This window comes from Catharus ustulatus, chromosome 3 (genome assembly GCF_009819885.2).
Source record: "Catharus ustulatus isolate bCatUst1 chromosome 3, bCatUst1.pri.v2, whole genome shotgun sequence".
NCBI lineage: Eukaryota > Metazoa > Chordata > Aves > Passeriformes > Turdidae > Catharus > Catharus ustulatus.
This window is the reverse complement of record NC_046223.1, coordinates 3,327,758-3,343,501: the sequence shown is the minus strand read 5'-3', so window position 1 is coordinate 3,343,501 and position 15,744 is coordinate 3,327,758. Positions and strand designations below refer to the sequence as shown.

Here is a 15,744-nt window from a genome sequence, read left to right as displayed (position 1 = left end):
AGGTACATTGATAAATACAAATATTTCGGGGTGTTTTCTGTGTTTACATGGATTGATTGTCAGCTGATGAAGACACCCCAAGTACTTGTTTCAGGCTGCCATGATGTGTTTGCTACTGTAACTGAAGCAGATTATCTTCCAAAGCATTTTAGGTTAGTTGGTTTTGGTTTTTTAAAATTAGAATAATTTGGTGTGTGTTAATCTGATTGGTTTAAGTGAACTATTTTCCAATAAAGCTAATATTTATGCAAAAAAAAAAAGCTTTAGAAATGCTCATCTCTTTAGGAAACTTTAAGAGTTACTGCTGAGAGTTTTTGGCACTGGAAAGGCAATAGAACTTCAGCTTAAAGGGGAAAAGAGGAAAAAATGCTGAAAATGATGCATTGAAATGCCTGAGGTGAGGAATTTGCTTTGGTGCTGTGGTGAGGGACCAGACTGTCCCAGAGTCCATTTATCATGGGTAAATGATAATTACTGATCCCAAACTCCTGGGGTGTGCTGGAAGGTGTGGCTAAACTTCCTTCTCCCCTTGCTAGCTTTGTCTCCAGGTGTTAGGGAGCTAAACTGAAATGGAGATAGCTCTTGAAAAAACATCAGTAAAAGAATTATCCTGTCCGCCTGCCCATCAGGAATGCAGCTCTGCACTTCATTCCTTGAGACTGAATTTCTTTTTAGGCTTTCCAGCTTCAGAACTGTCCCTGTCAGCAGGGGTCCCTTGGGAAAAGGCTCCATTGAGGGAGTAACTTTTCAGGCCATTATCCCATGTACAATGCACCTCAGCTACCTGAAAGTTCCAGATTTCACACCTACAAACCTGTGAGCACTTTTTTTTGGTGTGTGTTTGAAGTCTGTACAGGGAAAGATGGGATTGAGGTGTATTTTGGAGGTTAAGAGCTACAAATGTGGGTTTCACTACTAAAAAGTCCTAAAGAGGTCCAAATATACAACAGAGGCTGCCTGGACCACTTTGGTAGTGGTTCAGTTTCTAGTGGCAGTCACTTATGCTCAGAAATGCCTTGTCTGTACTTACATGATACTTGTGGCCAAATTTTGAGTATTCTGTACTATCTGGGGTAAACCAATTTGCATTTGTCTTCTCATGGTGCTGTGACACCAAAGTCTAGTTAGACATGAACCCTGCTAAAAAGTTCAGAATGCTAAAAGAGCAATGAAAGTCAAGTGCTGGAACTTAAATGTGGGGAAACTTAAACTGATTCTGTTGCTCATGGCTTCCAGCAGCATTCCAGGCACAAGGTCACAGATTTAACTGAACTCCAGTTAAACTATTCGAGCAGTGTTGGGATGTGAATTTTGGAAATTCATGTTCTTGCTCTTAATCCAGCCCCAAATTATATAAAGAGTTTTAGTTTTGCCCAAGTCTTGCATTTATCTAAGTTGCTCCTCTAGAAGAACTGTGCTGGCACTTTACCAGAGCAAATATTCCCAGATGAGGAACACTGCAGCCAGGGGAAGGGAAGAGGCCTCCTGGGGATAAAACAACATTGCTGGGATGGCACACAGAAAGAATAAAGGTTAAGAGGAAAAACAAAGCATGCTAGAGCAGGAGGCTGATGATCTCTGTAACCAGGCCACTGACAGGTTTGTCTTCAGCTTGGAAGCTAACATTTAACTTAAAAGAATTCAATTTAGTCTCTATTTAAAAATATTTAAAAAAATAAAAATTAAAAGTGCAGTAAAAGGAAATCAGGCTTTCAATATTCTGTTCTGCTCAAAAGCAGGAGTGACTCAAGGTCACCCGTGCTCTTCTGCTGTTTTCCTTGAGCTTGGCATGTGACACCACGCTCCAGAAGGTGCCTTCTGCTGACTCGGGTGTTTATGTGGTGCTGCACTCAGATCAGACAGCTCATTGCTCAGGAAAATCATCTTTGAAGATGTTCTGGCAGTTCCTTTTGAGTCTGTTACAAAAAGTTACTGCAGGGCCTGTATAAGGAAGAAAGAGCAGAGAGAAAAATGCAAATTTAAATCAGATGATCCAGACTGTAGAATGAGGGGTTCTACAAAAACTGAAATAATCTTGGACACACAAAAGGTAAGGCAGCACAACATCAAGTGAAAACTAACATGTAGATGCACAACATAAAATCCTCTGATTCACCTTTTGATGGACCTCAAGCTTTGCAATCAGTGCTGTAGAAGAGAAAGGTGCTCACTACATTAATTCAGGCAGGAGCAGAACATAATTGCAATGTTCTGGTCTCCTTTTAATCTTTCATTATGAATCTCAGGCTAGCTGGAAGAGATGAAACAAGCAAGAAAGGCTTTACAGGGCCCAGTTCATCTGTGTAATTTTAATAACTAAACCAGTTAGCTATTAAATAGTTATTATTATGGCGGTTTAGTGACAGAGCCAGTTAGTTTAATAGCTAACTAGCTCATGGTGGTCAGATTTCTATCAATAGAAAATACATCATCTAGAAAAGACACTGTCAAGAATTAAAACATCTATAAATTAGGGAGAAAGATCAGTAAAAAGTTTCACAGAAGTTTTTACTCCGAGTTCATCCTCTCTTGCATTACTACCCTTTGTTATTCCCACTTGAAATACATTTGCATTAACATGTTATGTGAATTAAAATGACAGACAAGGAATCTGTGTCTCCTGTAGACTCTGTATTAGTTTAAATCAGTAAAACTAAATTTCAGCAGGGAATATTTAGGAATGGCTATCCTCATTGATAAACCTAACCTGGAAAGTATTTCAAAACCAAGCAGTGACAAGAACTCCAGGTAAAACATCATTCTAGTATATTCCTACTAGTATGTTCCCTACCTGTTGTTTACAGTAAATTGTCTTTTAAACAACAGTGCAAATTTTCGTCTTAGTTTAACAAAGTGGTGCCTCGAGGATTGTTTGGAGGTGAGCATTCTGTGCCCTGGGAGATTACACACACAACCACCACGGCGTTATCAGCCTGGATAAATATGCACATGGAATTTAAAAAAACCAGAACTGCATCTCAGCAATGCCATCAGATTTATTTCAAGTGGAAGAAATATGAGACAGCCACTGAGGAATTCAAAACAACTTTTATGGGTTTTTCCCCCCCCCCCCCATTTGGTGATTCTATTTGACTTTCTACTAAAATATATTGCATCTGCATTGCGGCTATTAATAGATTTAGGTTTTTAATCCTATGTACAGGTCGGTAAACTCCAAGGGTTCGGAGTAACACACGGAGTCACCACTGGGTGGTACTACAGAAATAAAAAATAGCGCTTAATACTCGGGAAGTGCCGACTTTGGGGGAGAAAAGCCAGCCAAGATCTGTCATGTGATGCATATTCCAGTTACATGTACCTGGGAGAGGGAGCAGGATTGAGAGGTGGCAAAAAGAAAAAAAAAAAAAAGGGTTGGGCTTTTTTTTTAAATGGAAAACAGATGTTTGCCTGAAAATTTGTCATCACGGGTTTGAAACCTCGTTCAAAACGTACACCCGAGACAGAGTGAGCTAACTGGTAGTTGTAACATCATAAATTATGCATCCTTAATAATTAAAATTTGTTGTTTATTTTGACCGTGTCTTTCATTTAAAAAAGGCTATTTCCAGCCAGTCCCACATGCCATTACCCCTTAAAAAATCACGGTGCAAGAAGTGGGGTAAAAAAAACACCCAAAACGAACCAGTGCGGTAAAAATAAAAAAAACCCACGAGGTAAAAATAAATAGTTATTAGTAGATAACACTACCGTGGCCCCTCAAAAAGCCAAATTTTCGGGGTTCGGGCCGGAGGCGCCCACAGGTGCCCCGGCTCCCCTCAGCCGCGCTGGGCGGGAAGGAGATGGCGGCGGCTCTTCCGTCCCGCGCCCCGACGGCGGAAAACGCCAATAAAACACCCAAAAAACCTGGAAACCCGCCTGGAAGCCGGGAGCTTCCTCACTACGGAGCCCGGCTCAGCGTGCTAAGCGCTCCCTTCAGGCGGGAGGTCCCCGAGGCAGCCCGGCGAGCGCGGCGGCTCCAGGCAGCGAGGGAAGGGGCGGGCAGGAGAAGCCGCTCCCCCGGCGCTGTGACAGCGGCGGCGTGCGCGCGTTCCTGGCGGAGATTCCCGGCCGCGGGAGGCGGGAAGAGGGCAGGGAGAGGGCAGGGAGAGGCGCTTCCCGCCCTTCCCCGGGCGCGCGCCCAACCGCCGCCGCCGCCATTTTACCCTCCCGCCCCCTTGCCTCCTCCTCCCCGCTCGCCATCCCGCCGCTCCGAACCGCGGTGGGAAGGCGGGGCGAGAGGGAAAAGGGAGGAGGAGGGACTCGGCCACCTTCGCCTCCTCCTGCCTAGTCGGAAACTGCCGAGCGGCGCCCGAGCGCCCTGTCCCCCCCTTCGCTCCCGTCCCCTCCTCCTCCTCCTTCCCCCTCAGCAAAATGGCGGCGCGTGGAGTCCCTGGGAGCCAGTGAGTGACTCGGCTTCTCCTCCTCCTCCTCCTCCCCGCCGCTGCCGCCGCCGCCACCACAGGCTCATTTGCATTGATCAGCCGCCCCGGATCCCAGACCGGCCCCTGCCTCTCCCCCCCCCCCTCCCCTTCTCTTCCCATTCCTTCCCGCCCCCTCCCTCCCCTCCCCCCCGGTGACCCCCGCCCCGGCCCCCATCAATCATCAATCAGCAGCACCGAGCGGATCAATCAATGGTCGGGAGGAGGCGGCGGCGGCGGCTGCTGCTGTTAATGAACAATGTGTGAGAGCTGCGCCGAGCTGCTGGAGGTGTTAAATGAGAGTAAGTGAGGCCGCCCTCCCCCGCTTCCCTCCCCCCGGGCCGGGACCCCGCGGACCCTCCTCTGCACCGGGTTACAGCCCCGCTTCGCCTCCTTCCTCGTCTCTCCCCGCCCGCCTCGGGCCTCCCGGGCGCGGGGTTCCCTCTCTCCGCTGCCATGGAGGAGCTCCCTCCATGCCCTGCTCGGCGCTTCCTTCCCCCTTCTTTTCCCGCGGCCTGGGGCGGGCCTGCCGCCGCCGTGTCCCCGCTCCATCCCCCCTTTCCCTCGGGATCCGCGTCTCCGGCAGCCGCGGCGGGGCCTGGCCGGGCTGAGGAGCTGCCCGGGAGCCGCTCCGGGGCAGCCGGGCCTGGGCTGGGTCCCTTTTAACCAGCAGTAGCAGTAGCAGCAAAGGTGGCTCGGAGTGATCCTGCCTTCCCCCTCCCTGTGCCTGGCCTCGGTGCGCGGTGCAGGTGCTTTTCGGGCACCGATTCTCCCGAAGCTGTGAGGGAAGCGGCTCCTGGAGGAGCCTGGCTCGGCTTGGCGAGGTTGGGAAGGTGCTGCCGGGTTTTTGGCTTCAGGGGTGGTCTCCGGCTCCCTCCCGAAGTTTCCTCTTGCCGAGTGTTACCGGCAGGGTCGGAGGGGTTGTACAGCAGGTGTTCCCCCCGCTGCCGCTGGAATCGGGAGTGTTTGGGGCACCAAATTCCCTGTAGGCCTCGTGTACCCCTTGGAACCTGTGCTCCGTGGCAGCCAAGGTACCTTCGCAGCTTCTCAGGAGCTCTGCCTCACGAACAAAGACCAAAAAACCAACATTTCCACGGATGCTGAGAAATTGAAACAACTTACCGGCTGAAGTTTGTGATTAGAGAGAAGTTCAACTGTCTGTGATCTTAAACATGGCATTTTTCCTGGTTGCACTCTCCTTTTCCAGCAGAGTGGAGCACAGAATGCTGCCTAGGACAGGGTTTGGGTAGAGTTATGTTCGCTCTTCTTAGGCCCACTTCCATGTGCTGTTTGTTCTTCCCTAGGATCCTACAGGAGTTCAATGTTGGCCTCTTTCTTGCTGGGGAAATAGGGCATTCAGTGCTGGCCAGCACTTCATTTGAGAAGTAAAAATGTAGGTGTAAAAGCAACTTCTAGGAGAGTTCAGAGGCTGGAATAAATCAGGTGATGTTGATATTACACACCAAATGGTTACTTAAACAGTAGGTTCAAAATAAGACTAAATTGTCAGTTGTATATGATGACAGCTGCTTGTTGGAAGAGAAAACTTCGCTTGATTTGGATAGGTTGATCAGTAATCATTGCTTAAACTTGATTTGGAGTGGTATGATCAAATAAGAGAAGTTGTAACATTAAATTTGATATTTCAAGAAATCCCTGAATTTCCAGTATGAATTGATTTTTACAGGTGTTTTAAGGTAATTGGGATTGATGGAGATAGATTTCCATATAGATAAAACAATGTCTTCAATCACTTTAAGAATCCTTTTTTAATGTAGATTTATTTTTATATATATATATTTATATATAACTGGGGTATGGATAATTTAATGGTTCTGCATTATATCAGTAATAGCTCTGCTATTAAGTAGAAGGAAATATGTCTTTGAAAGTCAAAATCCATTAGGAAAATCCTGAAGTACTGCTATGTAGTTAATTTCAAAAAATGCTGCCTAAAGTGACATTAGGCTTGGCCTTCCCTTCAGAGAAAGAAGTCCCCTGTAAATCACCAGAGCTGTTTGGTGTGTGTGTTTGGGTACAAAGACATGTGACAAAGGTGCTCTCTTCTCACTGGATGAGACTGAGTTGTGAGGAAGGGATGGTTTCTTTTATAACTTCCAGTTGAGTTATTTGCGTTCCTTAAGTAATAGCGAAAGGTACACAATACAAAAATGATGTCAAGCTTTGGTTTTTGAAACACTGCAGCAGAAATGAAAAGTGGTAGTAAAGAATGAGGTCATGCCCAAAATGTGTGAGCCACAGGCTGCCAGCAGCTTCCTTTGCTGCCTACGGAGCATTTGGGATCAGCTCTGCACTGGAAGTACCCAAGCAGGGTTTTCAGAGAGGTCCAGGAATCACTGTCTCCTTTCTTTTAGAGTTTTCTTGCTAAACCAAACGTTTTTACATGGCCATACACTGGCCTTTGTCTTCATTTGCTCTAATGTTTACAAAATATGATTTGGTACCAGTTGCATTACAGGTGACTTGGAAAGGGGAGTGACAGCAGCTCTCAGTGTGGTGTTTGGGGAGGAACACGTGGGAAGCTCCTGTTTTCTTCCTCAGAAGTTCCCAACTGAGGGGTGACAGAAGGGTGAAACTGAGCAGCTCTGCCATCAAACAGGCACATTTTTATTAGAAGGATATTATTCCCACTGCAAACTGCTCCTGTATTAATCCACAGCCCATAACTGCAGAGCTAGGGATTTTGTCCACCAGTGGCCTTTGTGTAGGGTTATGTCCAGGTCCTGCATCCTGATTTTGTCACAGGCAGTCAGTGGTCCTGGCTCTGTGGCACTCAGGGGCTGCCTGAGGTGCTGAACTGGACACCTGTGGATTGATAAGCTTATTTTTTTGGCCAAAGGTGTTTAAGCATGCATGTATGTATTTAACATACATTGCTATGGTTAAGCATGAGAAGCAGGCAATATTCAGAATCAGCAATGTTGGGTTTTTTGGTGTATATTTATTTTTCTTCTCCTGCAGCATGTTGATTTTCAGCACTTGATCTGCATGTACAACCCAGTAAATTCCCTGATGTTGAAGTTATTTCCTGAGAAGTAGTGATTTCAAGTTATGATTTGATCCAGGAACTCAGTAAAATATAAATTCCCCTATGAAAGGCCTAGACTTTAGAGGAGTTTTTGCACTATAAGACAATCTGTTCAATCAGAACAAACAGTCTTAATTTCTCACTGTAGGTTTCCTGGCATCATTTATATTATCCCAGGCAGGGTTTAATAAGAGTGAAGTCTATAAAGAGTCTGATTTTTCTTTAATTAATCTTCCACAATATAAACATTTTTAGCAGCCTTTAACAGAAGAAAAAAAAGGGGGAAGACACAATGGGCTGGTTTTTAAGATAAGGCCACTTATTTACAAAAGGCTTAAGAACAGATTCTCATGGCATTAATTATAGGGGCTCATTGAAATGTGCACATATTTTACAGGAAAAATGCATAGAGGACCTTGTGTCATTTTATGTTAATCCACAGCATTCTGTATCCCAAAATGAACTCTGATATATTTTGCATTCCTTCGTTTTTTTGGATGCCAGATCTTGTCAGTCTAGGAGGGTTTCTATTGAGCTTCATTTGTTCTTGAGTAATATTTACATTTTTGTACTGTCCAGAGGCCCTGATCAGGACAGCTCTGTTTTGCTAGGTGCTGCATGGATACACAGAAAGTCTCAACCAGAAAACACAGAAATGTAACAGCAAAGGTGGGTTTGGCTGTCTCGGGTCTCTTACAGGAGTTCTGCAGGTTGCTGTGTCCCACCTGGAGGCAGTGGCATCCCTGTAGATCCACACCATCCCTGTGAAGGCATCTTGAGGATGTGATGCTCCATGTGCTGCGTGTTGAGTTCAGGCTGTCCTGGGAGTGCCTCTCTTAGCTGGAAGTGCCAGTCTGGTGCTCAGAGCAGTCCTGAGTCAGCATCCTCACAGTGCTGGCCACAGCGTGTCCCAGAGAGCCCAGCTCAGCTCGGTTGCTACGAGGCTTCCCTTTGGGACTGCAGCTGATCTTGATGTGTGTTGACTTAGAACCCCGTAGATGATTTTGGTTTAGGTTTGGTTTGTTCTTCTTGTTTGGTTTGGGCTTTATAAAAGTCAGAAACAAAGATTACAACATGGAAAAATAGGGTTTACTATGTAGTGGCAGCTGTGGTTTTAAGTTACCTTGGTAGGCCTCGGTTATTCCCAGTTCTTGGTTTCTTGGAACAAACTTTGTTTTCTTCCCAGCATTCTGCTCTGCTTTTTTCAATTATTACCTCTTTAGCCCGTTTTTTTCCCCAGTCAGCTCTGAAATCTTATAAAATCAGCTCAGAGCCTTCTAGATTTTATTCTGCTACACCAACTTGCAGTTTATTTTTCTCCTTATGTTTTTTCTTTAGTAAACTAGAAAAATAAAAAAACTCAATGACCCCCCCCCTAGTTTACTGAAGCACAGGGGATCAATGTGGACTCACATTCTTGTTTTTCTTTCTGTTATCACTGTCAGCAGGCCTGCAGAACTGCTCCCAGAATGATCAGGTCCATAAAACACTTGAGGTGCTGGAGTGCTTACTGTTTGTGTAGTTTCAGGATAGCCCTGAATTTGGATGCTGGAGATTCTTGGCTTGACTCCTTGTCCTGTTGTTCTGGCATGTAGGGAGTACAAAGAGCAGCCTTGGAGGTTGGGTGAGGGGTTCCAAAACATTGCAGCATTCAGTTTGCTCTTCGGGATCTGGGGAAGATCAATATTTTATACTCTGAGAACTGAGATATTGAGGATGTGCTATAAAATTATTACAAATATTGCGTCGTTAACGTCACTTGGTCTCCAAGAGCTGCTCTCACTTGTTCAGTGGTTACCTGTAAACTTGAGGATTACCTTGATTACCTCTGGTGTTTTGTGCAGATCTGAAGTTTCATTTGGCTGTTTGATGATTCCTCTTGTGCAAAACTGTAGAAGTTGTCTCTGTTGCATGGCTTTTTTCTTTTTTTTTTCTCTTCTAAAAGATTCATCTTTTTTCCCCTTAAGTGATATTTCCATGTTCAGAACATCTTTGGGGTAACTGCCCAATCTTTTAGATCTTTGCTGTCTCGTGTTGAAGGAAAGCAAGGCAGTTGTTTGTAACATTGAAATTCAGTAATTTTTTCATGTTTTTTTCTTTGACCCTTTTTAAGGCAATGAGCAACCAGGCTTAAAGGAAAATGAAAATAACCTTTTCTTTATAGCAGCATTGCTGAATTGCAGTTATGGACTGTGAAGTGCTACTCCACATGAACTGGAGTAAATAAAGGGGAAAAAATGGAAGGAGGAACTTGTGTCATCACTAATTGTAAACTTTCTAAAGTGAAAGGGAAGGTGACACTAAGACGAAGTTGGTTTGTTTGTAATTGTAAAGCAGTTGAAGGAAAAACTCTGTGACTTTAATAGCTAAAAGGCTTCTATTTTTGGAAAGATATTTCAGCTTTTGTTCTGTACAATTCTTTTGGTTCATCTTACTTGATGTGATCAGAAATGATTTTGTCCTGAGACTTTTCCTGTTCAGGCTGCTGCAAACTGGTTCCTTCTCATTGCTCAAGCCACTTGGTCAGTGATGCTGAAGATGAGTTATGTAAATCCCATTCTGCTGGGTTTTGTTGTGAGTTACAGACCACTGATGTCTATTTACTGAGATGCTTCTCTTTGTATATTAGGAAATCTTCTGTTGGATAAGTACTTGTAATAATATCCTTAAAGCCATGAGGCTCTAGCACTGTAGATTAGTCAGTGGATAACTTCAAGGAAAATGAAGAAAGGAAGAAAAGGAAAGAAAAGCATTCCTTGCTTCATATTCAAAAGATATTTTATCAGTGTAGAGCTTGAAATCACATGTTTCACATGCAGGAAATCTTCCTGTTGGATTATTCTTTGGGTATTCTATGTTTGGTGCTGTATTGCTTTCCCTCCATCAGGGTAGTTTTCAAGTCACCCAAGTCCCAAGCAATTCCTGAGCCAGATCCAAGACAATGTGCTTTAGGCTATCTATGATGTTGTTGGGGTTGGTTCTTCTACCAGAGCAGCTCTTGGAGCTGTCCTTGGCTTTGTCCCTTGGGTTCAGGGGCAGGATCTCAGGAAGCAGACCTGGCTCCATTTCCCTTGGCCTGCCTTGGAGGTGGTGCCTTGGCTTTGGGAGATTGATGGTTTTGTTTGCCATGGAGACACTTGAGGGCATTATGAGCCTCACTCATTCCTTTAATTCATAGAATTCCTTTTTGCTGCTTCGTTTTCTGTGTTATTGCTAATACAGACTTTCTGTGTTAGAGGTTTTAATTCCTTGCTACTTGATTTCTCCATGTCACTGCAGTTTGCTTCCATCTTTCTGTGTTCAACTAACATTGAGTCACAAAAGCAAATCCTGGAATTGTTTTCTGTGTCCAAGTGATGAGCAGGCTGAGATTTGGCATTTTAGTGATTGGGAGGGAAGATCAATGTTTACTTCTTGGTTCCTTTTATTTAATCTGTTTTCTTCTCTGAGTTTTTTTCAGATAGCTAATAGGGATTTCTGCAGCCCAGACTACACCTTTGTAGTTGTCCAGATGCTGGGACAACGTGAAAAAGTTTCTTACCATCCTCAGGAGCGAATGGTTGTGCTGATTACTCAGTGCTGCTTGTAGTAACAGCATGCTGCAATTAAACAGAGTTGTGGCCATTTAATTTCTGTCATTTAAGCTTATATTGAGGTGATTTCTTCTTTCACTTTGTGCAGCAAATTGGCAATTTATCGAAAATGTGAAGAGGTGAGAAGCCATTCTTTCCACTTTGTTCCTTTCCTTGCATGGGAATTGATTTGAGATCTGAATGCTAAACACAGACATGCAACTCTGAGGATTTCTGTGGTGTTCTTAACACTTTGCAAATCTGCAACAAGCTGGATATTTTTACTAAGTTTTATTTGTGGAGTTGTTCAGATCCAGCAGGTCTGGTGGACGGTGAGCTTCTCAAGGGCACTCTGCTGCAAATGCATTGCAGTTCTGTGCATTTGTATAGAACTGCTTGTGAGATTTAGTGCTGGAGCAACTAGTGGAAGAAGTTGAAACTTGTCAGAAAAAATCCTTGTGGAAAATGCACCTTTGGGAGTTGATCTTTCTTCAGCTAATTTGTAGAAGAGCTGTGAGTAAGACTTGACAAGCCCATGGCAATTGAGACTCATTTCTAGATCAGCATCCCTGCAGATCATTGGTTCTTTTCACATCTGTGTTCTGTTTGCTTGGAGTAGCTGTGAGCAGTGCTGGAAGTGGACAGTGAGCTGTTTGCTAGGGAAGGCAGCTCAGGAAAAGCTGTAGAGGGGCCAGAATATCCCTATCTGCTGAGGAATTTGGGTACTGGGCTGTCTGTGCAAGGCACCTGTGTACTGGACAGGAGGTGTGTGCTGGGATTGCACTCTGGGCTCGAAGGCAGCAGCTGATACAAGTGCCTGAAAACTTTATTTTTCCTTCTTGGAACTGTTACGGGATAACACTGGGGAGTGTGAGCTCAAAAGCTTGATAAAATTAAGTTCTGCTTAGCTGAAAGATGGTCAGTCCTGTAAATCCTTGTCTGGTCTCTGACTTCTTTCACAGTTAACAACAAACTGAGCTATTTTTTCCCCTTAATATTTGAAGTGAAACTTGTGCCAGAGTATTTCAAGTCCTAAGTGTCAGGGCTCGATCTGCTGATGTAATATTTAGAGTAGATGCAGTCTGATCAAGCTGATCAGAAATTGAAATCAGTTTCCATCAGTGCTTGGAAACTTGGAGGCTCTGATCAGCAGTGCCAGTTTGAGTCTTTGCAAAGTTGCTTTGAACTCTGTGTAGCCGTAGCTACAGGTACTGTCCCATGTGTATTTGCTGATGTGACACCTGTAAAAGCATTTGTTTATATCAAAATGGCCTCTGTAAATACATTTTCTGCCCTGTGCATTGCCTTCAGCCATCTCTTACTTTTCTTGTTTCTTTCAAGCTGTCAGCTTTTAAAAATTGTGTAATTGTTTTAGCTAATGAATTACCTAATACAGCATGTGTTTGAGAGAATTACTAAATACAGATTATCTAGCACAAAAGAATACAAAATTTGAGTGTATATCAGAAAGTTGAGAGAGAGACAGTGACTTCACTGCTAGCCTGCCCTTTCTCAGAATTTTATTGTCCTTCCTGAATGAGTGTTGCTTGCACCTGTGCTGATGGAAACAAATAAAGCCTTGGAGTTCAAACACTGAGCAAGCTCTTCCTGGGCTTTCAATGAACTGCCTGAAGCTCCATTGAGGATAATGACCCATTGCCCATTTACCTCTCATCTCCTTGTTTAAGCAGGCTTAAATATACTCTGTAAGAAATGGATTAATCATATTCTCCTCTCACAGATTTTGTCCCTGAAACCTGGAGCACAGTCATTACATGCTTTTGTTGTAAATCTACTGGTAATCTGTTGCTTCTTAAGGGCCAGGGTGGCTCAGTCATGGGCCTTTTCTTTCTGGTTGTGGGGGAAAGCTGCTGTTGTTGTCTGAAACTGATTCACAGCGTGCCAAGTAGTACAGCTGAACTAATTTGCAAAGGTCTCTCTTGAAAATAGAATGCTTCCTGGAGTAGGTATTTTAATTTTTGCATTCCTTGCTACTTTTAATTAAAACGAATAGAAAACCTCTTTAGTTTCTGGAACCTTGTTCATGCAATTAAATCTTTGTTCTACTTGTAAAGTAGTTTGATAGGCTGAGTTCTGTGTCTTCACCTTTAAGTAGTATTTTAAAAGAAGTTCAGAGCTGGAGTATTAGAGAAAAATTATTCAAACCCAGAGCCATTCAAGTACCGATACATTATGTTATTGAAAAGAAAAAATGCAAGAACTCTTGTAAACTGAAGGCAAGCAATCCTTTATCTGAGCAGTAGTTTTGGCATTGACACTGTCAGCCCTAGCTTTGAAATTTACCTTGGGATAATTAGTGATATGCTAGGAAATTATGCAGTGCTTGTCCAATCCTGCGTTGATTCCTTAAGAAACTGGCAGTGGCTGTTGTCAAAATATTATGATGGGCAGCCTGACTTTCCACATCTAGTATGTGTTTTGGTGATGTCAGGCAGACTTGATTGTGGAAATACTGCCTAAATTGAGCTGGGTTTTTTGTTTTGTTTTGTTGGGTTTTTTCTTAATTAAAAGAGGAACTATGACAACTTCAATAGAAAGAAAAAACCACAGTCTTCCCAGAATTGTAACATCTTGTCTTGGAGTCAAAGACAATTCACAATACTGTGTTAAAATAGGACTCTGAAATAAGCCTGATACTTTTTCCTTTTTTTTTTAAATTTTTATTTTGAACCCCAGTGAGTGGCACAGATACAGATGCCTTGAAATTGCTTTATGGGGTTTTTTTTTTTCCATTAGTAATATGTAACTTGCCTTTCCCTGGAGAGGGAGGACTGCAATATCTTGACTGCTGAGGATCCCAAGATAACAGAAGCATTAGGAGGTGCAGTGCAGAGATCCCACAGATCCTTTCATGGACTCTTGTCTGGTGTGACTTACATGGAACCAGTGCTGATAAACACTGCTGGACCCAGGCTCAGCTCTGCTGTTCTGCCAAGCTTCCATGGAAATGCAGCAACCCAGATATCCTAGGCTGTAGCTTTGTGCATTCCTGCTGAGCTGGGCCCAGGGAGCCCTCTTAGAAGCTGGGGGTGAAGAGGACAACGTGGAGATTGCTGGTCGATCTTCAAGAGCCAGAACAAGATGCAAGTTTGGCCCAGTTTATTCCACTCCCACAAGCTGGTCTTACCCATTTCCTACTGGTGTTTGATTAAAAAGGCCATAATGTGGATTAGAGTGTTTAACTGATGGAAGCTCATCCTGCTCCTTGAACCTGTGATGGGAGTCTCCTGCTTCTCTGTATCAGTGCTGCATGGGGTGCTGCTTGTTCCTCAGTCACTGGCATAACCTAACCTGAATTATGTATTTCACATTCTCATCTTCTCCTGGCCAGATTTCCATGTTAGCATCCGTGAATTCAGTGTTGGTGAACTTTGAGCTGTGGCTCACTGAGTGGGAAGAGTGAGTTTACATGGTGTAGTCACTTAGGCTTGGCTTTGTATGCAAGGTGCAGTGCTGCTGCTGGACCTGGCCTGCAGCACAGCTGTTCTACATTTGAGATACTGTATCTAAGAGTTTATTTAGATTGTGGTTCACTAGGGTAGTTCTGGGTAGAGCCAGCTCCAATGTGCTGGGTAAATCTGGGTACCATCTGATAACTGGCATTTTTCTTCATTTAAATAAGTGTGGAACTGTTCATGAAAGCAGTGACTGTGGCATATTCTCTTTGAGAAGGTGGAAATCTTAAGATACTCTCAAGAAGGACTTTTTTTGGTTTAGGTGAACATCTGCAGCCATTCCAAAGTTGGATAGTTTAACCCAGAGCAAATGTGGCCTAGGATGGTGAGAACTTGAGGGTGGCATCACTCCTGCAAGGTGCCAATTCTTAAATTGCACACAGCTGCCCAGAGCCAGCTGCTGCTGTTTTACTCCAGACTGCATTAACTTAACTATGATTAAAGGAGAACAGGTGTTTGCTGGAGAAGATAGGGAGGTGGGTTGGGAAATGTGGAGATTGAAAGAGAGAACTTGGTGGTTGGAGAGAAACAGAAGATAAAGGCAGGAGTTGCTTGAGGTCAGCTGATCTGCCGTGTTCTGGTGAAGCTGCATCATAGAAGTGCTGTCTGGTCTGTGAACTTAGAAGGGCTGATTCTGCTCTTTGTGTAACTGCTGTGCACTTAAATACTGAATGGAAACTCCTCAGGTCTGATCTCAGGGTGGCTGGGAGGAACTCAGGTGCTGAATAACCAGCAGACGATGTTGGGACACCAGTTGAAACTTTTTTCTTTGCTCTTTTGAGTAGCTCCTGTATTTCCATTCCTGAGAGCACTGTATTGCTTAGACTTGCAAACCTTTTCCAGTTTTGTTGAAATTGCCTTTGTTCAAAAATTTGTCTGACATCAGTTTTTTTTCCTAAGGAAATGAGACTCCTAAAGTTGCTAATTCCTGTCTTTAGCCATTATGTTGTCTTCAAAATATTTACGTTTTAATATTTGTATACTTCGTAGTCAAAAAATTGCAGGAAAGCAATTTTACCAGTATAAATACAAGAAGTTTAGAGTTTGATGTAGACTTAGAAGGAATTGAGGTTGTTATGGCATGGAGATGATTGTAGGTATCTGTAATGCTCTAGTGGTGTGATACTCAAGCACCTTGACCAGGCCATTATAGAATTTTACTGTGGTAAAGTTTGGGGTTACAACAGATCTGATTGCTCCTGGCACTTGAACAAATGTTCCTAATACTG

General features: G+C 43.7%; 1 protein-coding gene across 1 annotated transcript in view; it reads left to right on the top strand.

Annotated features, from left to right (window-relative positions):
• Positions 1 to 4,577: 4,577 nt before the first annotated feature.
• Positions 4,578 to 15,744, top strand: part of LOC116994697 (ubiquitin carboxyl-terminal hydrolase 34-like) — a 95,752-nt gene continuing 84,585 nt past the window's right edge. Inside the window, 1 exon segment of the mRNA XM_033056585.1 lies at positions 4,578 to 4,720. Coding sequence (XP_032912476.1) covers positions 4,678 to 4,720 — 43 coding nt within the window. The 5' untranslated portion in view covers positions 4,578 to 4,677.